Source organism: Scyliorhinus canicula, chromosome 9 (assembly GCF_902713615.1).
Source record: "Scyliorhinus canicula chromosome 9, sScyCan1.1, whole genome shotgun sequence".
NCBI lineage: Eukaryota > Metazoa > Chordata > Chondrichthyes > Carcharhiniformes > Scyliorhinidae > Scyliorhinus > Scyliorhinus canicula.
The window spans coordinates 106295301-106319010 of record NC_052154.1 but is presented as its reverse complement, the minus strand read 5'-3'; the positions used below and the strand labels follow the sequence as shown (position 1 = coordinate 106319010).

At 52.0% G+C, this 23710-nt stretch overlaps 1 protein-coding gene across 1 annotated transcript in view; it reads left to right on the top strand.

The window, feature by feature from the left end:
• LOC119971593 (low choriolytic enzyme-like) overlaps positions 1–23710 on the top strand; it is a 137318-nt gene that overhangs the window by 82406 nt on the left and 31202 nt on the right. Inside the window, exon 6 of the mRNA XM_038807372.1 lies at positions 15803–15958. Within this exon, the coding sequence (XP_038663300.1) occupies positions 15803–15958 (156 nt within the window). The remainder of the gene's footprint in view (positions 1–15802; positions 15959–23710) is intronic.

Below are 23710 nucleotides of genomic sequence, written 5' to 3'. Positions count from 1 at the left end.
ATGGATTCGGAAGACAGCTTCGCCAGGAACGATCAGCGACTGCGCCCCCAGACGATGGGTTCAAAAGTGACACTCCCCATCAAGCTACGCACCTCCTAACCCAGCCCCTAACAGCCGGAGGCACAAACGTGGGTGATGTGGTGAAGACAGCCTTTCCCACCCTCTATGCCAGAGGGACTTGCTGCGGACTTTAGGGAGGAGTGATGTTATGACTCCCATGAGACCCGATCGATCTCCCGTGGGGCTCTTGGAATATGAGCTCCCCTGCTAAGCTTCACATCGGGAGCGGAGTGGGAGAAAACTGGAGAGCTGGGAAGATGAGTGATACACCCTAAGTGTTCGAATTGGGGGGAAAAATCTGAACAGTGACATCAGAGGAAGGCTGTGATTTGATTGGTTAATAGGGAATAATGTGCTACATTTGATTATAAGTTGCTTTCAGATCAAGGCAATAAGAGATCTAGAAACCAGTTGAAAATTTAAAAAAGTGAATTAAAAACTAATTAAATAAGGATTGAGGGCCAGGTGATGTGTTGTACCTGCATGATGTGGGAGCTAGTGGACCCCATTGTGGTGAATAATGCCCACATCTGTAGTAGATGTTGGTTTCTCAAGCTCCATCTCTGAGTTGATGAGCTGGAGTCTGAACTTTGGGCGCTATGACAGAGAGGGGGAGAGATACTTGGACGCTGTGTTTCAGGAGGCAGTCACATCCCTTAGATTAAATACCTTGAATTTGGCCAGTGTTCAGAGACATGAGGATGTGGCTTTGAGTGAGGCAGGCAGAGGGATCTAGGAGGTAGAGTCACAGGAGCTCAGCCCTTGTCCTTGTCCAACAGCTTCAAAATTCTTGCTCCCTGTGTGAACAGGAATGGGGACTGCAGGGAGGATGAGACTGAACACAGCAGGGAGGTATTCAAGTGGGGGTACAGAAAAGAAATGTTGTAATTGGGGATGGTATAGTTAGGGGCATTGACACTGTTCTCCATGATCAAGGTTGAGAATCCGGAGGTTGTGCTGCCTACCTGGTGTCAGGATTCGGGATATCTCATTTGGGCTGTAGCAGAACTTGGAGTGGGAGGGTAAAAATCCAGTTATTCTGGTCGAACAACAGGTAGAATAAGGACACCGGTTCTGCTCAGGGAATATGAGCAGGTTGGGCTAAACTTAGAAGTAGAACCAAAAAGGTAATAATCTCTGGTTTACAACCTGTGCCAAGAGCTAGTTGGCATAAAATCAACAAGATTAAGGAGGTAAATGTGAGGCTTGAAGGTTGGTGTGGGAGGAATAGGTTTGAATGGGGACTTCCAGTTGCGGCTATGCGGAGCTAAGTCGCACGTTCGGCAGCTCCCGCTAGAAACTGACTTTTGGGCTCTTTTTAGGGCTCCCAACGGTACTTTTTCGACGATTCCCTGTGTGGGAAGGGGACAGCAATATTCCCCCGGCACTGTATGGATTGGACCAGGAGTGGAGCGGCGAAAAAAGTGGAATTGGAGCAGAGAAAAGTCCAAAGGAGGAAGACCAAGATGGTGGCGGTTTGGAGACCAGGCAGCGTGGGCCCAGTGGTCACAGGAGCAGCAAGAGTTTCTCCAGCGATGCTTCATGGAGCTGAAGGCAGAGCTGCTGGAGCCGATGAAGGCGTCAATTGACAGGCTGCTTGAGACCCTGACGGCCCAAGGGGCGGCGATCCGGGAGGTCCGGAAAAAGGTCTTGGAGAATGAGGACGAGATCTTGGGCCTGGCAGTGAAGATGGAGGTGCACGAGGCGCTCCATATGAAATTTAGAAGTTAGAACAGTACAGCACAGAACAGGCCCTTCGGCCCTCGATGTTGTGCCGAGCAATGATCACCCTACTCAAACTCACGTATCCACCCTATACCCGTAACCCAACAACTCCCCCTTAACCTTACTTTTTAGGACACTACGGGCAATTTAGCATTGCCAATCCACCTAACCCCGCACATCTTTGGACTGTGGGAGGAAACCGGAGCACCCGGAGGAAACCCACGCACACACGGGGAGGACGTGCAGACTCCACACAGACAGTAACCCAGCCGGGAATTGAAACTGGGACCCTGGAGCTGTGAAGCATTGATGCTAACCACTATGCTACCATGCTGCCCTTAAATGGCAGGCGAAGCTTGAGTACATGGAGAACCGGTCGAGAAGAAAGAATCTGCGGATTATGGGTTTCCCGGAGGGGCTGTAAGGATCGGATGTGGGTGCCTATGTGGTCACTGCTGAACAGCTGATGGGCGCCTGGAGCTGGAGGAGGCCCATCCAGTGCTGGCGAGGAGGCCCAAGCCCAGCGAACCGCCGCGGGCGGTGCTGGTACGGTTCCACCGGTTCGCGGACAGGGAATGTGTGTTAAGGTGGGCCAAGAAACAGCGGAGCAGCAGGTGGGAGAACGCAGGTCTGGATTTATCAGGACTGGAGCGCGGAAGTGGCTAAGAAGCGGGCCGGGTACAATTGGGCTAAGGCGGTACTGCACCGGAGAGGGGTGAAGTTCAGCATTTTGCAGCCGGCACGACTGTGGGTCACCTACAGGGACCGTCACCATTATTTTGAGATGTCAGAGGAGGCGTGGACCTTCATTCAGGCCGAAAGGCTGGACTCAGTTTGAGGGCCGGGGATGAGGGGTCACTGAGGGGGAATCGGTGGGACTGTTGTCTTGTGTTTTGGGGGATTTTGTGGTTTGGTTGGGCAATGGTTCTTCTCTGTCTGTCGTAGGTGGGGTGGCAGGTATAAGCCTGTGGGCGTCGGTGGCTGGAAATGGGGATGGGGCCCCTTGCGGGGGGGGAGGCTCGGGCCGGGGGAATTGGGATTGGGCCTGGAAAGGGAGCTTTGCCAGAGGAGGCGGAGTCGAGTGGGTGGAAAGCGTGGGCTTTTTCCCGCGCTAAGGGCGGAAAGGGGCGGGACCAGTGCTGGAAAGCACGGGCATTTTCCCGCGCTGAGTGGAAAGGGGTGGAGTTGGGAGGTGGGGAGAGCCCGTTGATGGAAAGGAGGGCGGAGGTGAGATACCACACTGGGGGGGTCGACAGAGAGGCGGGATTGACCGGGGTCAGCAGGAGTCGGCTGACTCACGGGAGTGCAATGTGGTGAGCAATGCAGCTAGGGGGAGACCTAGCTTGGGGGGGGGGGGGGGGGGGGGGGGGGACGGGGGGGGGGACCGGGACCGGGTTGCTGCCGGAATGGCCAAGGGGAAGCTGGAGTCTGTAGAGGAAGACTGGGCAGGGGTCTGCCGCTGGGTGGAACGGGAAGTGCGGGGGGCGCGGGCTCGTGGCTGGCCTGGAAAGGGTTATGGCTAGTCGGCGGGGGGAGGGGCAGGCAGGCGGGCAGCCCCCTGATCTGGCTGATAACCTGGAACGTTAGAGGCCTGAACAGGCCGGTCAAACGGGCCCGTGTGTTCGCGCACCTGAAGGGGCTGAAGGCAGATGTGGTCATGCTCCAGGAAACGCATCTGCGGGTGGCAGATCAGGTAAGGCTGAGAAAGGGGTGGGTAGGGTGGGTGTTCCATTTGGGGCTGGATGCACAAAAATCGGGGGGGTGGCGATTTTTGTAGGGAAGCGGGTGTCGTTTGAGGTGTTGAGCATCGTGGCAGACGGTATGTGATGGTGGTCGGTATGTGATGGTGAGTGGTAAGCTGCAGGGGGTGCGGGTGGTTTTGGTAAATGTATACGCTCCGAATTGGGACGATGCGGGGTTCATGCAGTGCATGTTGGGCCAGATCCCGGACTTGGAGACGGGGGCTTGATAATGGGGGGGGGACTTCAACACGGTCCTGGATCCGGCATTGGATTGTTCTAGGTCTAGGACGGGCAGGAGGCCGGCGGCGGCCAAGGTGCTGAGAGGGTTTATGGACCAGATGGGAGGAGTGGGTCCGTGGAGGTTTGCGAGGCCAGGGGCCAGGACATTCTCATTCTTCTCCCATGTTCATAAGGCCTACTCTCGGATTGACTTTTTTGTAATGAGCAGACGCTGATTCCGAGGGTGGAGGACACGGAGTATTCGTCGATAGCCATCTCTGACCATGCCCCGCATTGGGTGGACCTCGAGCTGGGGGAGGAGAGGGACCAGCGCCCGCTGTGGTGCTTGGAGGTGGGGTTGTTGGCGGATGAGAAGGAGTACGGGCAGGTCTGGGGGTATAGAGAGGTACCTGGTGGCCAATGATAACGGGGAGGTACAGGTAGGGGTGATTAGGGAGGCGCTGAAGGCAGTGGTCAGGGGAGAGCTGATCTCCATCAGGGCCCACAAAGAAGGGAAGGTGAGGAGAGAGAGGGAGAGGCTAGTGGGGGAGATGGTAAGGGTGGATAGGAGGTACTCAGAGGCCCCTGAGGAGGGATTACTTAAGGAGCGGCGCAGCCTCCAGGCTGAGTTTGACCTGTTGACCACCAGGAAGGCAGGGGTGCAGTGGAGGAAGACGCAAGGGGCGGTGTACGAGTACGGAGAGAAGGCTTGCTGGATGCTGGCACACCAGCTTCGGAAGCGGGGGGTGAGGGAGGGAGAGGGGAGCACGATGCGAAGTGCGGTGGGTATTAATGTGGTCTTCAAAGACTTCTACGAGCGACTGTATCGGTCTAAGCCCCCATCGGAGGAGTTTCTGGACAGGCTAAGGTTTCCGAAGGTAGAGGAGAGGCAGGTAGCGGGGCTGGGGTCGCCGGTTGGGTTGGAGGAACTGGTCAAGGGACTGGCGAGTCTGCAGACGGGGAAGGCACCGGGGCCAGATGGGTTCCCGATGGAATTCTATAGGAAGTACGTGGACCTGTTGGGCCCGCTGCTGGTAAGGACTTTCAACGCAGCAAGGGAGGAGGGGGTCCTGCCCCCGACGATGTCTAGGGCGCTGATTTCTCTAATTCTGAAGCGGGACAAGGACCCCTTACAGTGATAGGCTGAGTTCACTCCTTAATGTGGATGCGAAACTGCTAGCAAAGATATTGGCCATGAGGATTGAGGACTGTGTTCCAGGGGTCATACACGAGAATCAGACGGGTTTTGTGAAAGGGAGGCAGCTGAATACCAACGTACGTAGGCTCCTGAATGTAATTATGATGCCGGCGGTGGAGGGGGAGGCGGAGATAGTGGCGGCTATGGACGCGGAGAAGGCCTTTGATAGTGTGGAATGGGGGTACCTGTGGGAGGCGTTGAGGAGGTTTGGGTTCGGGGAGGGGGATTGGTGAGCTTCTGCTAAAAAGGGCAGAAAGGAGTTTTAGATACCTGCGGGTTCAGGTGGCTAGAAGCTGGGGGGCCCTGCATAAGCTCAACTTAACGAGGCTGGTTGAGCAAATGGCGAGGTGTTCAAAAGCTGGGATATGCTGCCGCTCTCCCTGGCAGGTAGGGTGCCTCCCCATCTTGATCCCTAAGGCCTTCTTTAAGTGGGTTAACAGGAGTATTATGGGGTTTGTGTGGGCGAAGAAGACTCCGAGGGTGAGCTTCTGGAGCGGAGCAGGGATGGCGGGGTGGCGTTGCTTAATCTCTGCGGGTACTATTGGGCTGCCAATGTGGCGATGGTACGTACGTGGGTAATGGAGGGGGAGGGGGCGGCATGGAAGAGGTTGGAGATGGCATCCTGTGTGGGCACGAGCCTGGGGGTGCTGGTGACGACACCGCTGCCGCTCCCTCTGATGAGGTACACTACGAAAGGGAAAATGCTGGAAAACCTCAGCAAGTCTGGCAGCATCTGTAGGGAGAGAAAAGAGCTAACGTTTCAAGTCCGATGATTTTTTGTCAAAGCTAACAGAGTGGGAAATATTGGGAATGGGACAGTTCAGCGCCGACGTTTCAGCGCCAGGACGTTTCAGCGCCAAATATTTCAGCGCCAGGACGTTTCAGCGCTCATTCATTCAGAAATCATTCTTGAGTGTGGTCACAGGTATGACACAGGTATACCAGCTTTTACACTTAAGTTATTTGGTCGTTTCATCGTTCTAACTGTCTTTAGATTTTGTTGGAGTTTTATTATGATTACTGTTTAGATAATGTTAGAGCTTTGTTAACAAGTTTTTATACTTACTTAGTTATTTGGTAAATTTCTTTTGGTAAATTTGGTAAGTTCCATATCTTTAAACCCATGGCTGAATCAGTGAAAAGCAAGCGAGGCAGAGAGAAGTTCTGTCATGAAGGTTTTATATATCGTTTCGACAAAGAAAGCAAGAAACAAAAGCAAGTTAAGTTTTGGCGATGCCATGAGGATGGTAGGTGCAAGGCCCGCATTCACACATTAGAAAGCGAGGTGATCGAAAAGATCAGCGAACATACTCATCCCCCATCTGCAGTTGCTATCGAAGTGGAAAAGGTCATAACTGATGCGAGATTCCGGGCTGAAAAGACTTGTGAGCCTCCAAGTACGATTATCAACAAGTGCATTGAAAAAATGTCCGTGGCAGGTATGGCACAGTTACCAAACAGGCAGGCAATGCGAAAAATTATTCGTAGAAAACGAGACGAAGTTAATCAGGTCCCCGATAATCCAAGATCGATTCAAGAGCTTCAGTTACCTCATGAATACATGATGTATAAACCCACCCCAGAAACCGAGGAAAATTTATGTTTAAAGGATAGTGGTACGAACAACGAACGGATTATTATATTTGGGAGAGAGAGTTGGTTAGAACCCATGGCAACTTCCACGACTTGGTATGCTGACGGAACATTTGCGGTAGCACCACACCTATTTTATCAAGTTTATATCATCATGGTTAGGAAAAATAACGGAGTTCACCCTGTATTGTACGCGCTTTTACAAAACAAACAGTATGCGACCTATATGATGTTGTTTGCGACGGTAAAAGAGATGATTACAAACGCAGAACCTGCCATTATCAATTGTGATTTTGAACGCGCTGCTTTTACCGCCATGAAAGACTCCTTCCCCAATATAGAAGTAAGAGGCTGCCTTTTTCATCTGTCTCAAAATATACTTAGGCAGATAAGTGGTTTTGGTCTCATGCGTTTATATAAGAGCAATCCCGATTTTGCATTACATTCGAAAATGATAACTGCCCTATGTTTTGCCAGTTGACGACCTTGACAGTCACGTGGATTCTTTAGCAGGTAATTTACCAGAGGAGTTAATTCCGGTTTTAAACTATTTCGAAGACAATTATATCGGCCGTCCTAATCGCCGAGGAGCAGGCAGACGAAGTCCTTTATTTCCTACCGAGATGTGGAATATGTATCAAAGAACATTAGATGGGGATGACAGAACAAATAACTATGCTGAGGCGGCCAACAGGAGATTGAAAAGTGAACTGTTAATGTCACACCCAACTATCTGGAAGTTCATTGATGTCCTTAAGCATGTTCAAAAGGGAAGAGACGAGCACTTCGAGAAACTTTTAGCTGGCAATGAACCTCAATTAAAATTACTTAAATATAGAAAAGCTGATGAGAGAATATTGAAAATTGTTTCCGAATATGGCAGCAGGAATGAAATTGACTACCTTCGTTCAATAGGGCACAATTTAACAAACTAAATGTGTTTTTTCCAATGAATATCCAATGAATGTCCAATGAACTTTCTTTTTAATGATTGATTTTATGAACTTACAGATTTGTAAATTGTTTTAATGTACTGTTTTTGGATCTTTATAAGTGGATCTTTTACAATAAAAACATTTTGTTAACACTTGAGTTTTATTTCATTTTATGAACTTACAGATTTGTAAATTGCTTGGTGCCAAAAAAAATTCTGTCATAACTATATGACAACATTGGAGAATTTTTTTTTTCTGACGCTGAAATGTCCTGGCGCTGAAACGGCGGCGCTGAAACGGCAACGCTGAAACGGCAACGCTGAAACGGCAACACTGAAACAGCTGCGCTGAAACGGCGGCGCTGAAACGGCGGCGCTGAAACGGCAACACTGAAACAGCTGCGCTGAAACGGCGGCGCTGAAACGTACCGCACCCGGAAATATTTATACTGTGGAGTGAGAATGAAAGATGAGTCATAGCCACAGAAACCCTGGGAAACTGGGTGCTAATGGCCACAGAAACAAAGGGGAAAGAGTGTTAATGGCAGTCCCCAGAGAGGACAAAAGATGTGAAAGGTCAAACAGCGGGGAAACACTCTTTCACCTTGGATTCTGTGGCCATTAGCACCCGGTTTCCCTGGGTTTCTGTGGCTATGACTCATCTTTCATTCTCACTCCAGAGTATAAATATTTCCCACTCGCTCTGTCTGTTAGCTTTGACAAAGAGTCATCGGACTTGAAACGTTAGCTCTTTTCTCTCCCTACAGATGCTGCCAGACTTGCTGAGATTTTCCAGCATTTTCCCTTTCGTTTCAGATTCCAGTATCCGCAATAATTTGCTTTTATCCAGTGAGGTACACTACAGGCCCGGTGGTGGCGCCGACCCTCAAAATCTGGGGGCAATGGAGACGTCACAGGGGAGGAGGTGGGGGCTTTTGTGTGGTCCCCAATATGGGAGAACCATCGGTTTGTCCTGGGGAAAATGGATCCAGAGCTGGTACAGGGCAGGTATTAGGAGAATGGGGGACTTGTTCATTGAAGGGAAGTTTGCGAGCCTTGGGGAGCTGGAGGAGAAATTCGTGCCCCCCCCCCTCCCGGAAATGCCTTCAGGTACATGCAGGTAAGGGCGTTCGTTAGGCGGCAGGTGGTGGAGTTTCCTCTGCTGCTGGCGCGCAGGGTCCAGGACGGGGTGCTTTCGGGGGTGTGGGTTGGAGAGGATAGGATCTCGGTAACTTATCAGATGATGCAGGAGGAGGAGGAGGCCTTGGTGGAGGAGCTAAAAGGTAAGTGGGAGGAGGAGCTGGGGGAGGAGATCGATGAGGGTATGTGGGCAGATGCCCTGGGAAGGGTAAACTCTTCCTTCCCTTGCGCAAGGCTCAGCCTGATACAATTTAAGGTGCTGCACAGGGCGCATGTGACCAGGGCAAGGCTGAGCCATTTTTCGAAGTGAGGACAGATGCGTGAGGAGTTTGGGGAGTCCAGCAAACCACACCCACATGTTCTGGACATGCCCAGCACTGGAGGAGTTCTGGAGGAGCGTAGCGAAGACCGCGTCAAGGGTTGTGCATTCCATGGTTAAGCCAGGCTGGGGGCTCGTAATATTTAGGGTGTCAGATGAGCCAGGAGTGCAGGAGGCACCTGGTAGCCCGGTGAAGGATTCTGCTTTAGTGGAAGGATGCGAGGCCCCCAAGCGTGGAATCCTGGATTAACGACATGGCAGGGTTTATTAAATTGGAGACGGTGAAATTTGCCTTAAGGGGTCTGTGCAAGGATTCTTCAGGCAGTGGCAGCCGTTCCTAGACTTCCTGGCGGAGCGTTAGGAGATGGTGAGCAACAGCAGCAACCCGGGTGGGGGGGGGGAGGTGTATGTTCGTGTTTGTTTATTTATGCACTTCTGTTTTATTATTTGTGTAAAGGGGGGGGTTCTATTTTTCCTTTCTGTAATACATGTATATGTGAAAAGTTTGAATAAAAATTATTTTTAAAAAACGGAATAAGTTTGAATTTATGGAACATTGGCACCAGCACTGACGGAGGAGGGACCTGTTCCGATGAGACAGCCTTCATGTGAATTATGCTGGGACCAGAGTCCTGGCGAATCGCACAACTACGTCTGTAGATGGGGCTTTAAACTGAACGGGGCAGAGGTGGGGGGGTTCAACTGCAATGAAAATTAGAAAACCAAAATTAAATGAGGAAGTAAGAGTGCAGGTAAGTGATGTAGCGGATGGTTACCATAAAATAAAAGTGAGGGACAGAACGGCCGGGTGTATTTTTGCAACAAGGAATTAGAAAAGTGTCGGGAAATTTGACAATGGAACAAATTTACCAGGTGAGGGAATTGGATATCCAAGGGTAGTCAACATTTCGGAAAGATAGACTGAAAGCAAAATAAGGTGATGTAGCTTTGCTGGTGAAGAAAAGGATCAGTGATGTAATGAGAAATGCCATAAGCACTGGAGTTCAAGATGTGGAATCAGTCTGGGTAGAAATAAGAAATAACAAAGGGAAGAAGTCCTTTGTAGGAGCCTCTGTCCCCAAACAGTTGTTCCACAACCAAGAAATATGGGGGCTTGTAAGAAAGGTACTGCAATAAGCATGGGTGATTGTAATATGCACAAAAACTGGATTAATCAAATTGGCATGGGTAGTCTCGAGGGAGAGTTCATTGACTGTATTAGAGATTATATTGTGGAATAGTATGCTGTGGAACCAATCAGGCAGCAGGCTACTCTCGATTTGGATTGCGTAATGAGGAGGGATTAATTAATGAACTCATAGTTCAGGATTTTCTAGGGAATAGTGACCATAGTATGATAGAATTCAAAATTCAGTTTGAGGGTGAGAAAGTGGAGTCCAAACCAGCATTCTGGAATTAAAGAAAGGTAAGGACAGATGTGAGGACAGATTTGGCCAGAGTCGAGTGGGCAGGAAGGCTAGCTGGTGGCACATGATGAGCAGTGGCAGTTGTTTAAGGAGATACTCAATTCCTCACAACTAAAATATATTCCAGAGAGCAAGAAAGATGGTAAGAGTGGTTAAAAAAAAGCATCCGTGGCAAAGCAAGGAGGTTCAGGATAATATGAAGACAAAAACTAAAGTATATCTTATTGCAAAGGCCAGTGGCAGGTTGGAAGATTGAGAAACTTTCAAACATAAACAAAGGGTTACTAAAAACGTAATAGAAAGAACTAAGGCAAATTACGAAAGAAAGCTAATGCAAAATATCAAAAAGCATACTAAAAGCTTCTCTTAGTACATAAAAGGGAAGAGAGTCATAAAAGTGAATGTTGGTTCCTTGTAAGATGAAATCAGAGAGTTAATGGTGGGAAACACAGAAATGGCAGAGATGCTAAATTAATATTTTCCCTCCGTTTCACTGTGGAGGACACTAGTGCCATCCCTATAGGAACTGGTAATTCAGGGGTATTAGAAAGGGTGGAACTCAGAACTAACAGCATTAATAGGAAAACAGTACACAACAAACTGTTGAGATTACAGACAGACAAGTCCCCAGGGCCAGATTGCCTTCATCTTGCGGTGTTAAAGAAAGTGGTAGCGAAGGAAGTAGATCCATTGTCACAATATTCCAAAATTCCCTGGGCACGGGAAAGGTTCCAGTGGATTGGAAAAATACTAATGTAATGCCCTGATTCAAAAAGAGAAGGAGGCTGAATGATGTAGGAAATTACAAACCAGTTAGTATAACATCTGTTGTTGGAAAATTGTTAGAATCCATTATTGAGGAAGTACATCTGTAAAGTCAAAATGCAATACCTCAGTGTCAGCATGGTTTTGTGAAGGGTAAATCATGTTTGACTAATTTGCTGGAGCCCTTAGAAGATGTAATAAGCAAAGTAGATGATGGGGGTTCTGTAGATGTCGTATATTTGTACTCTGGAAGACGTTTGATAAGGGGCCACACAGAAGGTTAGGACACAAGGTTAGATCCAATGAGGTTGGGGGCAATTTATTAGCTTGGATAGAAGACAGAGATGGGATAAATGGGTCTTTTTGGATGGCAAGACGTAACTGGTAGAGTGCCACAAGGTTCGGTCCTTGAGCACCAAATATTACAATTTGTGTTAATCATTTGGATAAAGGGATAGAAGGTTCTGTAGCCACCCAATGCCGCAAGAAACTCAACAACCTCCAATGGACCGCACAGATGAGTTGATATTGGCCCCTCGGCACTGGTCCCATCTGTCACTACCGCCAACTTCCTGATGACTTGACGGTTGGCACCGCAACCCGCCCCCTCACTCGCACAATACCGTGCCTGTGCCCCAGCACACCCTGGCACCCAACAGCACATCACACCCAAGACCAGCTGGGGTGGCCACGCCTGTCCCTGCCATAGCATCCCGCCCACGATGCATGAAGCATGCAGCTCACAATGTCCTCTCCCCGACCCTGCCGGAGAAGTTCGCCCATAATAGGCGGGAAAGGGCCCAGACGGGCGGCGGAGTGCCAGACATAAGAGTCATCACCCCTTGTGAGGAATGGGCCCCGGAGGTCAGGGGGGGTGACCGACGATCGAGCGGCCACCAACATCGCCCTTTGAGCAACAGAGGTCAGGATCCACCGGCCCTCACCCAGGTGACCTGTTACATATGACTTGTTCATGTCAGACATAATGATCCTTCCCTCCCACCGACCACATGTCTATTCTCCTGCAGGGTTTCCATCTGATGGTGCCGGCCCATCTGGCCTACCCCTCACCCCCGCCTTCCAAGAGAACACTTCAGAGGATGGTACCATTGAGGTGTCACAGTTATCATCCTCACCACCCATCAATGCAGGGACTCACCTCAACGGGTGAATGTAGTAGACTGGTTTCTGGGGCTGTGGTAAACACCACTAGTGATATATTGATTGTATTATGGCACTCCCATTCTGGTTCCAGCTGCCGTAGGCACAACATCTTGTGCAATAAAGCCTCTATTGTTTCATCATTCTTGTCTCGTGGTAATTGATGGTACATTAGGGGCACAATCTGGTGAGCACCACACAGTTGCTGATGCACATCAGATGGAGGCAGGAATATCCACGGGCAAAAACAGTCAAAGGTCTGTTTGACACCAGGACCCAGCTGGGTCCCACTCCAATGCCAAGCCTCTGGGCAAGGTTATCCCGGAGCTAATGCAGACACTTGGCTGCAGCCGTTAGATTCAGAAGGGGATGTCAGTGACATTTCAGCGCGTCAACAGCTGATTGGAGGAGTCCCAAAGGCTACGGGTGCAGCAGATGATGTGAGCAATGCATGGCATCGAGGCTAGCACTGCTAGGGTAGCAACCAAAGTGGAAAGCTTGGAGCACGACGTCAGCACCATGAGTGATGGTGTCCAAAGCATTGCTCGGCATAGGCTGAGTGCCGCGACAGCATGTTCCGGTCAGTGTGGGACGTGTGACTGATGCGGGTGGACTTTACGGAGAAGCTGCAGAGCTTGTCCCAGTCTCAGGTGGGAATTGTCAAGGCGCAGAAGAGTACATCTGGGGCAGCACGGTAGCATGGTGGTTAGCATAAATGCTTCACAGCTCCAGGGTCCCAGGTTCAGTTCCCGGCTTGGGTCACTGTCTGTGCGGAGTCTGCACGTCCTCCCCGTGTGTGCGTGGGTTTCCTACGGGTGCTCCGGTTTACTCCCACAGTCCAAAGATGTGCGGGTTAGGTGGATTGGCCATGCTAAATTGCCCGTAGTGTCCTAAAAGTAAGGTTGGGGGGGGGGGGGGGGGGGTGGGGTTGTTGGGTTACGGGTATACGGTGGATACGTGGGTTTGAGTATGGTGATCATTGCTCGGCACGACATCGAGGGCTGAAGGGCCTGTTCTGTGCTGTACTGTTCTATGTTCTATATCTCTGTTGCTGAGGAACGTTTTCCTAACAGAGGTGGACATTGCCGAGGCACTCTGATCCCAGAGAGGTATCGCTGAGGGTGCCGAGGGGGGCAGCACCATCAGCTGCTCCCGAGCTCACTCTCCATCCCCTTCTGATCCGGCTCTTCCTTGGACGAGGCATGTTCCTCCTCCACCTCCAGCATGTTGCCCTGCTGCTGTGTCAGGGTATGGTGGGGCATAGCAGACCACAACAAAGTGGGTGACTGGGGGTGTGCTGCAATGTACCACGAGAGTGCTTGAGGCATAGGAGCCGCATTTTCAGCAGTCCGATGCACCGTTGAATGACAGCCTGGGTGGCAACATTGCCCTTCATTCTGGCATCAGTAACCAGAACCTCAGTGGGCACCCTTATCCCCCAATAACCATCTCCTCATCCTGGGGTGATCCTCGAAGGCGTTGGGGATCTCTGACTGCCTCAGAATGCAGCTGTTGTGCACAACCACCGGGAAACGTGCGCACATGTGCATGATGTTGAGGTGGTGGTCGCACACAACTTGAACGTTCAGGGAGTGGAACCCCTTTCTGTTAATGAAGAGTGCTTCTGGACTGCCCGGTGCGGGCAGGGTGACATCTGTTCCATCTATTATTTTCTGAACCCGGACATCCTGACAATGGTGGCGAAGCCTGCTGCTCGGGAATCTTTATCGGCTTGGTCCAGGTCAAAGTTTATACAGTCAGCTGCCCGGGCCAACAGGAGATCAGTGACTTCACGATGCACTTGTGGGCTCTAGGTTGGGAAATGATACACATGTTCCCGGTCGAGCCCTGGAATGAACACGAAGCGTAAAAGTTCAGGGCTCGGGTGACCTTCATGGCCATCGTGAGTGGGTACCCTCCTCTTCCATGTGGTACCAAGTCCGCAAAGACATGGCACAGGTGCTGCACCATCCCCTTATTGAGGCAGAGCCAACGGCCAGTGATGCCTGGACACCTTGAGCAGTTGCCGGCCTCCCGCTTTAAATCCCTCCTCGGCCTTATGGACAGCTGGGTTGTCAGGGTGTGGGGTGGGCTCCTGCACGTGGGCTACTGCCTCGAGTCTCCTTTGCCGCTACTGTCGCTGCCTTCTCTGGTGTGTGGAAACCGGCTTGCCACCAGCACCGTGAGGGCTTCTGCTGTGGGATCCACAATATCATCCATGATGTGATATCTGTAAGAAATTGGTAAGGGTGAAAGACTGACAAGTTAGGACTTCCACCCTGGGATCCTCGGGTCCCCCAAGTCTCCACCACCCTTTCATTCCCCGCCTTCTCTCAGGGTGCCATCCAACCGGCTGGTTGAGCTGGGGACTCCGCCCTGCACACCCATCCCAGCCACCGCAGGCGCCCTTGGGTTCTAGACTCCAGACCCCTGCCATGAATATTACTGGAACCTGGCTCAGATTTCCTCCCCGATCCACACACCTACCCTCTGGCTGCAGGGATATCCCCATTGCCGAAGCTCAGCTCGGTTTTGACATCCCCAGTGTTCAGGAAAGGTGTCCAGGTCTCATAGTCTGATTTGGATGCCAGGCAGTAACACTTGCCTTCGACATGGCGCATCTGCCCAAGGGGATGGGCCCACTCTAGCACAACCAGTGCCACCTTGTTGCCTGGAATGAGTGTGTGTGGGCAGTGGAGTGCTTATATGTGGCTGCAGCTTGTCAGCCTCTCGAGTGCCAATCTGACCCTGGCCATTCCACCACTATTTCCCATTGGAATCGATCATGTTCCATGTGGCACCTGCTAGCCCCTCAATGGTCAGTGAATTGGTCCAGATGCGGCGCCAGTTTTGCTGACGTAGAGCTCCACTAATCCTGCACCGGAGTTTCAGGAATGGAGAATCCGGCCGCTGGACTATTTATTTCCCACATTGCTAACTGTTGAGTTGATGAAAGAGGATGTTATGCATGGTAACAGATGATTGAAACAGATGGTTTTAATCTGTTAATTCACAATGATTTATACTTTTTGTGTGAAGACTTTCACCATTAATATTAAAATAATGAGGGCAGCACAGTGGCGCAGTGGGTTAGCACTGTGGCCTCACGGTGCTGCGGTCCCAGGTTTGTTCCCGGCTCTGGGTCACTGTCCGTGTGGAGTTTGCACATTCTCCCCGTGTTTGCGGGGGTTTGGCCCCACAACCCAAAATTGTGCAAGCTAGGTGCCCCTTTATTGGGGAAAAAATGAATTGGGTACTCTAAAATTTAAAAAATACATCTATTTAAATGATGGAAAGCAACTAACATTTCTGTAATTTCTTTCTATTTTGGAGACAGCCTTACAAACACGGATCAACTTTTAGATTGCATTGTTTGGAGGTTGGATCAACTTGTGACTGGATGATTCAATATAGTTAGTTATCCCTTCATAGCTTTGATAAGAGTAGTCGATGTTCATGTTTAATATTTTAACAATTGACAATAATTGTAACATTGAATTAGCCTTTCTCACTTTGCAGTTAAGCGTACAAAAAATCAAATAATTGAACATGGTGATATTCTGGTTGACGCTCCCAGAAGTGTTATGTTTTGTAACAACGGACCAAGAAGTTGTTTCTGGCCGTCTTCAACAGATGGAAATGTTTATGTGCCATATAGACTCGGTAGAGGATACGGTAAGCTACTTTCATTAATATTTTCTCTTGATGATAAACAAATAGAACAACCATAGAAGCCTAGTATTGATCTTGGGCCACTCATGTTTATTTATGTATTTAAGAAACAGGACAAAGGATTTCTCTGAAGATTCAGTTAAACCAATGAGCCTTAACTATGCAGACTGAGCAAGCTCCCAGCTTTGAACTCCACTCTGTACCATGTAGATACTTGAACTGGGAACAGATGCAGTGAATCTAGGCATTTGTTCTGTATCACCAGATTTTTTTCTCCATTCTTTCATGAGATGAGAGCTTCACTGGAAAAACCAACATTTGCCCTTTCCTAATTGCATTAGTGAGTCTTTTCTTGAGCCGCTGAAGTCAGTGTGCTAAAGGCACACCCACAATGCTATTTAGAAAGTTAATTTCAGTTTTTTAATCCAATGACAGTGAGGGACTGCGATGTAGTTCCAAGTCAGAATGTGTGTGCCTTGGATGAAAACTTTCAGATGATGTTCCAATCCTTTTTATGCCTTTATCCTTTGAGCTGTTAGAGGTTGTGGGTTTGAAAAGTGCTGTCAATGGAGCTTCAGTGGGATTCTGCAATATATTTTACACATGGTTCACCCTGTTGCTATTGTGTGCAAATGGTGGAGGAAGTTAATGTTCGAGGTAATGGATGGGATCCCTATCAAGTGGGCTGCTATGTCCTGGAATGGTGTTGAGCTTCTTAAGCATTCAGGAAAATTGTGACTATTCATTACACTCCTGACTTCTGCATTGTAGATGGTGGAAACGCTTTGGGGAGTGAGGAGGTGTGTTCAGTGCTGCAAAGTTCCTAACCCCTTGTAACCACATTATTTTTTGACAAATTCCATTCAGTTTTTTTGTTAATGGTCACATTCAGGATGTCGATAGTGGGGTAGTAAGCCATGTTAATTGGAAAGGTTACGGGCGCGATTCTCCGCTCCCGCGGAAAATCGCGAAGGCTGTCGTGAAATCGGTCGAGTTTCACGACGGCCCGATACGGCCCCGTTCCCGAGCTATTCACGCCCAGGAAATGGGCTAGGAACGGGGCCGTGGGAATCACCTGAGAAATGACGGCAAAAGTCCGCGACGCCCGAATGACGCCCACGTGACGCCGCTCTGCGTCGTAAAAAGGCGCGAGCGAGCACAACAACGGGAGGAGATGTCGGAGCCACGGAGGGCCGTGCCAAGGTTCGGAGAGGCAGACTTCGAAACGCCACCCTGCGAGCGTTGTAAGACGGGCCTGGCGTGAGGTGGGCACTGCCGTGAGTGCTGTGGGGCAGACCCCTCGGTCTGGGGAGTAGTGCCGCAAAAAGCTGCACGACCTCACCAGGGCTGCCAGGGTAAGTGCCTAGAAGGTGCCCCCGGGTCACAACAATCCTCCTCCCCCCCATGTACTTAATCACCCCCCCCCCCCCCCCCCCCTAGCATGAGGGGGAGGGGGAGGGGGGCAGAGTGACACCCAGGGTCACAACAATCCTTCCCCCCATGTACTTAATCACCCACTTCCCCCCTGGCATGAGGGGGAGGGGGGCAGAGTGAGTGGAGGGTGGTTTACCAAGTAGTCACAGACCCACATGAGCGCTGTGACCCCCTGGAGAGATGCAATGGTTTAGTTACAACTTTCCCCCCCAACCTTTGCCAATATGTGAACTCCCTGATGATACCTGCCGAATTGATGATCTATCTATGCCCCCCGCAACAGGACAAGACTGCTCACAATAACCAGGAGCGCAACAGGACCGGAGGGGGTTCGCCCATTTTCCATCCCCTGACCACGTTCGAGCAGAGGGCACTGAACCTTGCTGGGGGATCTGCCACCCGGGAGGTCGCCCAATGTGAGGTTGGAGGTGCTGAACCAAGTGAGACAACCCTGCATGACAACCCCCACCCCCCCATCCTCTGTCCTTCACACTCTGCCCACTGGACACCCCCCACCCCCCCCCCCATCCTCTGTCCCTTCACACTCTGCCCACTGGACCGTAACGCCCGGCCGTGCGTTTCTAAATAACCCCATTTCATTCTCTTCCCTAGGACGTGCTGCTGAACAACAAGGGCCGTCTGCCTTCAGGCAAAGAAGCGTCTGCCACCACCACCACGCACCCAGGGCCGCACGCCAGAGGGTGCCGGGAGCACAGTCAAGGGTGCCATCCTCCCAAACTGAATCTAGAGCAGGAGGCACAGAGGACGGTGACAGAGGGAGAGGGATAAATGGGCCGCGAACGCCCTGCGGCCGCTCATCATTGGGCCGATGACCTCGAGGACATTTGTACTGACGAGGTCCTCGAGCTTGCAGCACTGCTATGTCCCACACCATCTACCATCCCAGAGACACTCACCTCGGTTGGGCAATTCAGTGATGAGGCTCCTGGGTCACGGTCTGGTTCGCACAACACAGCTGAGCAGGTACAGCAGGTGGAGGTCGGAGCAGCCGAGGGCCCGACTGTCGGAGGGTAGGCCAGGCCCAGAATTCAGCTGGCTCTTAGACGTTTCCCGAGTTCCTGGATTTACTTGACCCACCCGCACAGCCGATGCATCTCGAAACCCCGGGACACAATGACGGGATGAGGGCTGTCTTCCAGCAGCTGCAGACGCAGTTAGAGGAGTCGAACCGCATCCAGGAGCAGGGAGTGGTCCCGCTCATGGCAGCCACCCAGGCCAACAACGCACAGGTGGCATCCGCGGTTGAGGCAATGGGTGAAACGGTTTCCGCCATGGGCCAGGTTTTGCAAGGCGTTGAGCTTAATTTGCAAGTGTCATCCTCGGCCCTGGACAGGGCTGCCCTCTCACAGGCAGCAATGCGCCAGAGCCAAAACGACATTGCTGAGGTGCTGCGTGCTTTGGCCGAGTCTCACCAGGTCATGGCCCAGTCGCAGCACACCATGGCACAGTCCCAGAAGGCAATGGCACAGTCCCAGCAGTCAGTTGTGGAGAGCATCAACCGCCTGACACGTGCTGGATGGCGTCGCGCACTCACAGGTTGAGGTCGCACAGTCCCTGGCGGGAATGTCTCACTCCCTGGACTCTGTCACTGCGAACCTTCGGACCCTGGTGGAGACCGTTGCAGGCCTCCAGGACTGGCAGCGCCAGGTGTCGGTGGGGCGACGGGGCACCTCCCCGCTCGCACCTCCGTCCAAAAGTGAGGCCCGGGGGCCACCGGGCTCCCCGAGAGAGGAGGAGGTACCGGGGCCCGTCCCATTAACTCCATCACGGGACGTCCCGGAACGCTCAGCCTCCCCCCGTCCCATCCCTGGCGCATCGGGTGGGCAGTGGGCAGAGCAGGGTGGCACTACATCATCCGAAACGGCCGCAGAGCAGCCTGGCCCATCAAGGCCGGGTCGCCCCAGGAAACGAGTGCCGACGGGGAGACATGTCGAAGGGGGCGATTCGCAGCAGTCGTCCTCCACTCCTGCTGTATCATCTGGGGATTCACTTGGACGTAGTGGTAAGGCAACGAAGAGGGACACAAAGTAAGTTGGCATGGGTGAAGGGCACAGATTAGTTGTAGGGGCTAGGGCAACTGTACATAGTGTTAACCATTAAACTCACTGTTGCACCTAACTTGTGATTTTTCCGTTGCCACAGGAATCGTGATGGTGACCGAGTGTCGCTGGGGTGGACGAGCGGTGAAACTTCGGTGCCGGGTATGCAGTCCCTTCCCCCCATCCCCTTCCACAGCTACCCCACACGGGCACGTGATGGAATGTCCCTGACGAACTCAGCGACCACCGAGATGGATGTTTCAGCTATTGCCATGAGTCAGACTTTGTCTAACGATTCTGAGTTCTCAGCTCAATGTTGTGTCATACCGTTTGCCGCAGTGGTAAGGGTGATGTCGAAGTGGAGCAGTGTATGCAGAGCGGGGGTACGGGGGGGGTTGTGGTGGTGGTGGGAGTTGTGTGTTGACCCTCTGCGTGACTGGCGATGCAGGTTTTGGTGTTCAGCGGTGACGTAGCGCGCGACGCGTGAACCTGGCTGCCAGCAAGGCGTCGTGTGCCCGCTGTCCTCACGGGGTCCATCGTGCAGCCTCCTGGGCATCACCAGCAGCCGGCTCGTGTCTGGGTGCTGCGTCCAACACTCCACCAACCTCCTCCTCCTCCTCCTCTGTGCTGGCACCACTGCCACTGGCTTCTCCCTCCGCCTCCTCCACCAGGGCATCTCCCCGCTGCATCGCGATGTTGTGCAGCGCACAGCATACCACAACAATATGAGCGACCCTCTCGGGCTGGTACTACAGGGCCCCTCCGGAGCGGTCCAGGCACCTGAATCTCATTTTCAGGAGACCAAGGCAGCGCTCCACTACACCCCTGGTTGCTGCATGGGCCTCGTATCGGGTTTCCGCGTTGGTCTGAGGCCTCCGTATAGGCGTCATCAGCCAAGACCTCAGTGGATAACCCCTGTCGCCCAGCAACTAACCCTTCAGCCGGGGGGGCCGTCCCTCAAACATTGCAGGGATGTACGACTGCGCCAGAATGTAGGCGTCATGCACACTCCCGGGGAACCTTGCGCACACGTGCATGATCCTCATGTGGGGGTTGCATACCACCTGGATATTTATGGAGTATGTCCCCCTCCTGTTTGTGAACACCTCCCTGTCCCCTGCTGGCGGGCGCATGGGGACGTGAACACAATCGATTACCCCCTGCACCATCAGTATCCCGGCCACATTGGCAAATCCACGAGCTCGTGAATATTGTCTTGCTCGGCCCTCGGGAAAGGTGAGTGGCGATCGGGCGATGGCATAGAGGGCGTCGGTCGCATCCCGGATGCACCTGTGCACCGATGCCTGGGAGATCCCGGAGGGGTCCCCGCTCGGAGACTGGAAGTAGCCGGTCGCATAAAAGTTACGAGCGACCGTCACCTTGACGGCATCCGGGTTCGCGTGTCCTCCTCCCGTTCCACATGGGGCGAGGTGCGACACGAGGTGACAGATATGTGTCACCGTCTCTCTACTCAACCGGAGTCTCCTCCTGCAGGTGATGTCCGGCATTGTCTGGAAAGACATCCGGGCACGGTACACCCTAGGCCTCGGTCGTCGCCTCTGGCGCCCTGGCTGCCCCCTCACTCTCTCCTCCTCCTCCTCCTCCCCCCCCAACTCCTCGGCCATTCCCTCTGCTGCTGCAGCTGGCCCTGCATCCACTGCGGGTTTTGGCTGTAGACGCTGTTTGATCTCCAACTGCAGTGCAGCAGCCCCAACCACTGCGCTGAACATAGCCGTTCTGTTTGCATACATTTTGCTGACCTACAGAAGGGTGGTGGGAGCAGAGAAACGACATGTTAGACGGAGGTTATTCGACACCTCGGCAGCCGCATGCCACGGGATACCTGTGTGTCCCGGTGGCCTGGTCGCGCTGCAGATACACGGCCAGCCTAACCCCATGTCACTTTCTGCATCCAAAGGGCAATTAACTACGTCCTCCTCACCGGTGTGTCAGTGTCCTGTGGCCGTAAGCCACAGGGCAACCAGTGGCCGTGTCCTCGTGACCGTCATGCCATGGCAGGACGGCTGCCATTTTGTAACCGGGGGTGGACGAGTCACTCCCTCCCTCTCCCCCTCCCTCCCTCTCCTCCCTCTCCCCCCTCCCTCCCTCTCTCCTCCCTCCCCCCTCCCTCCCTCTCCCCCTCCCTCCCCCTCCTCCCCTCCCTCCCCCTCTCCCCCCTCCCTCCATCTCTCTCCCTCCCTCCCTCTCGCTCGCTCTCCTCCCTCTCCCTCTCCCCCCTCTCCCTCCCCACCCTCTCCCAACCCCCCTCTCCTTCCCCCCCCCTTCCCCCCCACTGGTCGCTGCGTTCTCGGGGATGCCTTCCCCGGTCTGGCCAGACTGCGGTGGTCCACTCACTTCCTCGCTCCTCTCGTCAGCCAGCATGACTGGCTGACGACTTTAAAAAGCAGGTGTGATAGCTGGCGTCATGACCTGGCGTGACGACGTCGGGACTTCGGCTCATACGGGCCGGAGAATAGCGGGGGGCCGCATAGTCGGCATTTTGGCCGTATCGGGGGGTTTGCCCAGTTTTTAAGCGGGAAAGCTGATGTGAAAATTTTGCGCGTTTCGGAGAATAGCGGGAGCGCGTCAGACCGGCGTCGCATGAAAAACAGGTGCAGCCCGCTATTCTCCGAAACGGCGTGAGGTCGGGGAATCGCGCCCTACATTCTCTCATACCTGGTATTTGTGTGGCATGACTATTACTTGCCACTCATCAACCCAAGTCAAATATTGTCCAGGTCTTCATTGACCTGGATTGCTTATGTATCTGATGAGTTTTAAATGGTACTGAACACTGAAATCATCAATGAAGATCCGCACTCCTAACCTTATTTTGGAGGGAAGGTCATCGATGAAGCAACTGAAGATGGTTGGATTAAGGACACTACACTGATGAACTTCTCCAGCAAAGTCCTGGTGTGGTGATCATTGGCCTCCAAAAACCACAACCATCATTTTTAATGCTAGTTATAACTAAAATCAGTGGAGAGTTTTCCTCTTTTTCTATTGACTTCAATTTTGCTCGGGCTCCTTAATACCACACTTCAACCGCTGTCTTTATGTCAAGGGCAGTCACTCACTACTTCTAGAAATTAGCTTTTTGTCCATGTTTGGACCAAGGCTAGAATGTGATCAGAAGCTGAGTAGCCCTGTCAAAATCAAGACTAAGCATCAGTGAACAGGTTATTGTTCTGCAAGCGCTGTTTGATGGCACTGTCCATCACTTTGCTGATAAGCGAGCAGACTAACTAATGCACCGGATTGGATTTGTCTGTTTTTTGTTGAAAGGACTTATCTGGGCACTTTTCCGACACTGCTGCATAAATGCTGGCATTATTTCTGTACTGGAACGGCTTGGCTAATGTTGAGGCGAATTCTGGAGCACAAGTCGAAGGTAATTTGTAAGTGATGGTATTCCCATGCATAAGTGGTCCTTGTTCTTCCAGGTTGTATAGCGTGTGAGTTTGGAATGTGTTGTGAAAGCAGCTTTGGTGCGTTGCTGCAGTGCATCTTGTGTAGATGGTACACAATGCTGCTGCCACTGCATTGATGGTGGGGAGCAAATGTTTAAGATGCTTTTTTTTTTAGAAAATATTTTATTGAGGCATTTACAAATGTTAACAATTTTCTATGTCAGATTTCAACAAGAACAATTGAACCAACAAACTCCCCAGTAACAAACCCCAGCCAACATCGATTAGACAGACAGTGCCACCTTCCCCAGCCCCCCTTCCGTTGGTTCTCCTGCCCTTACTCGCCCCCCCCCCCCCATTCCTTATCTCTCTCTCCCCCCTCCCCCACTGACAGCTTAATTTCTCTTAAAGTTGATGAACGGAAGGGCAGCACGGTGGCCTAGTGGTTAGCACAGCTGCCTCACGGCGCTGAGGTCCCAGGTTCGATCCCGGCTCTGGTTCACTGTCCGTGTGGAGTTTGCACATTCTCCCCATGTCTGCGTGGGTTTCGCCCCCACAACCCAAAAATGTGCAGAGTAGGTGGATTGGCCACACTAAATTGCCCCTTGGAAAAAATAATTGGGTAATCTAAATTTTTTTTTTAAAAAGTTGATGAACGGCTGTCACCTCCGAGCAAAACCCTGCAACAATACCCTCAAGACGAATTTAATTTTCTCACGTCTGAGAAACCCCGCAATGTCGCTAACCCACACCCCCGACTTCGGGGGTTCCGGGTCTCTCCATCCTAGTAGGATCCGTCTCCGGACCACCAAGGAGGCAAAGGCTCGGACCTCGGCCTCGCTTACCCC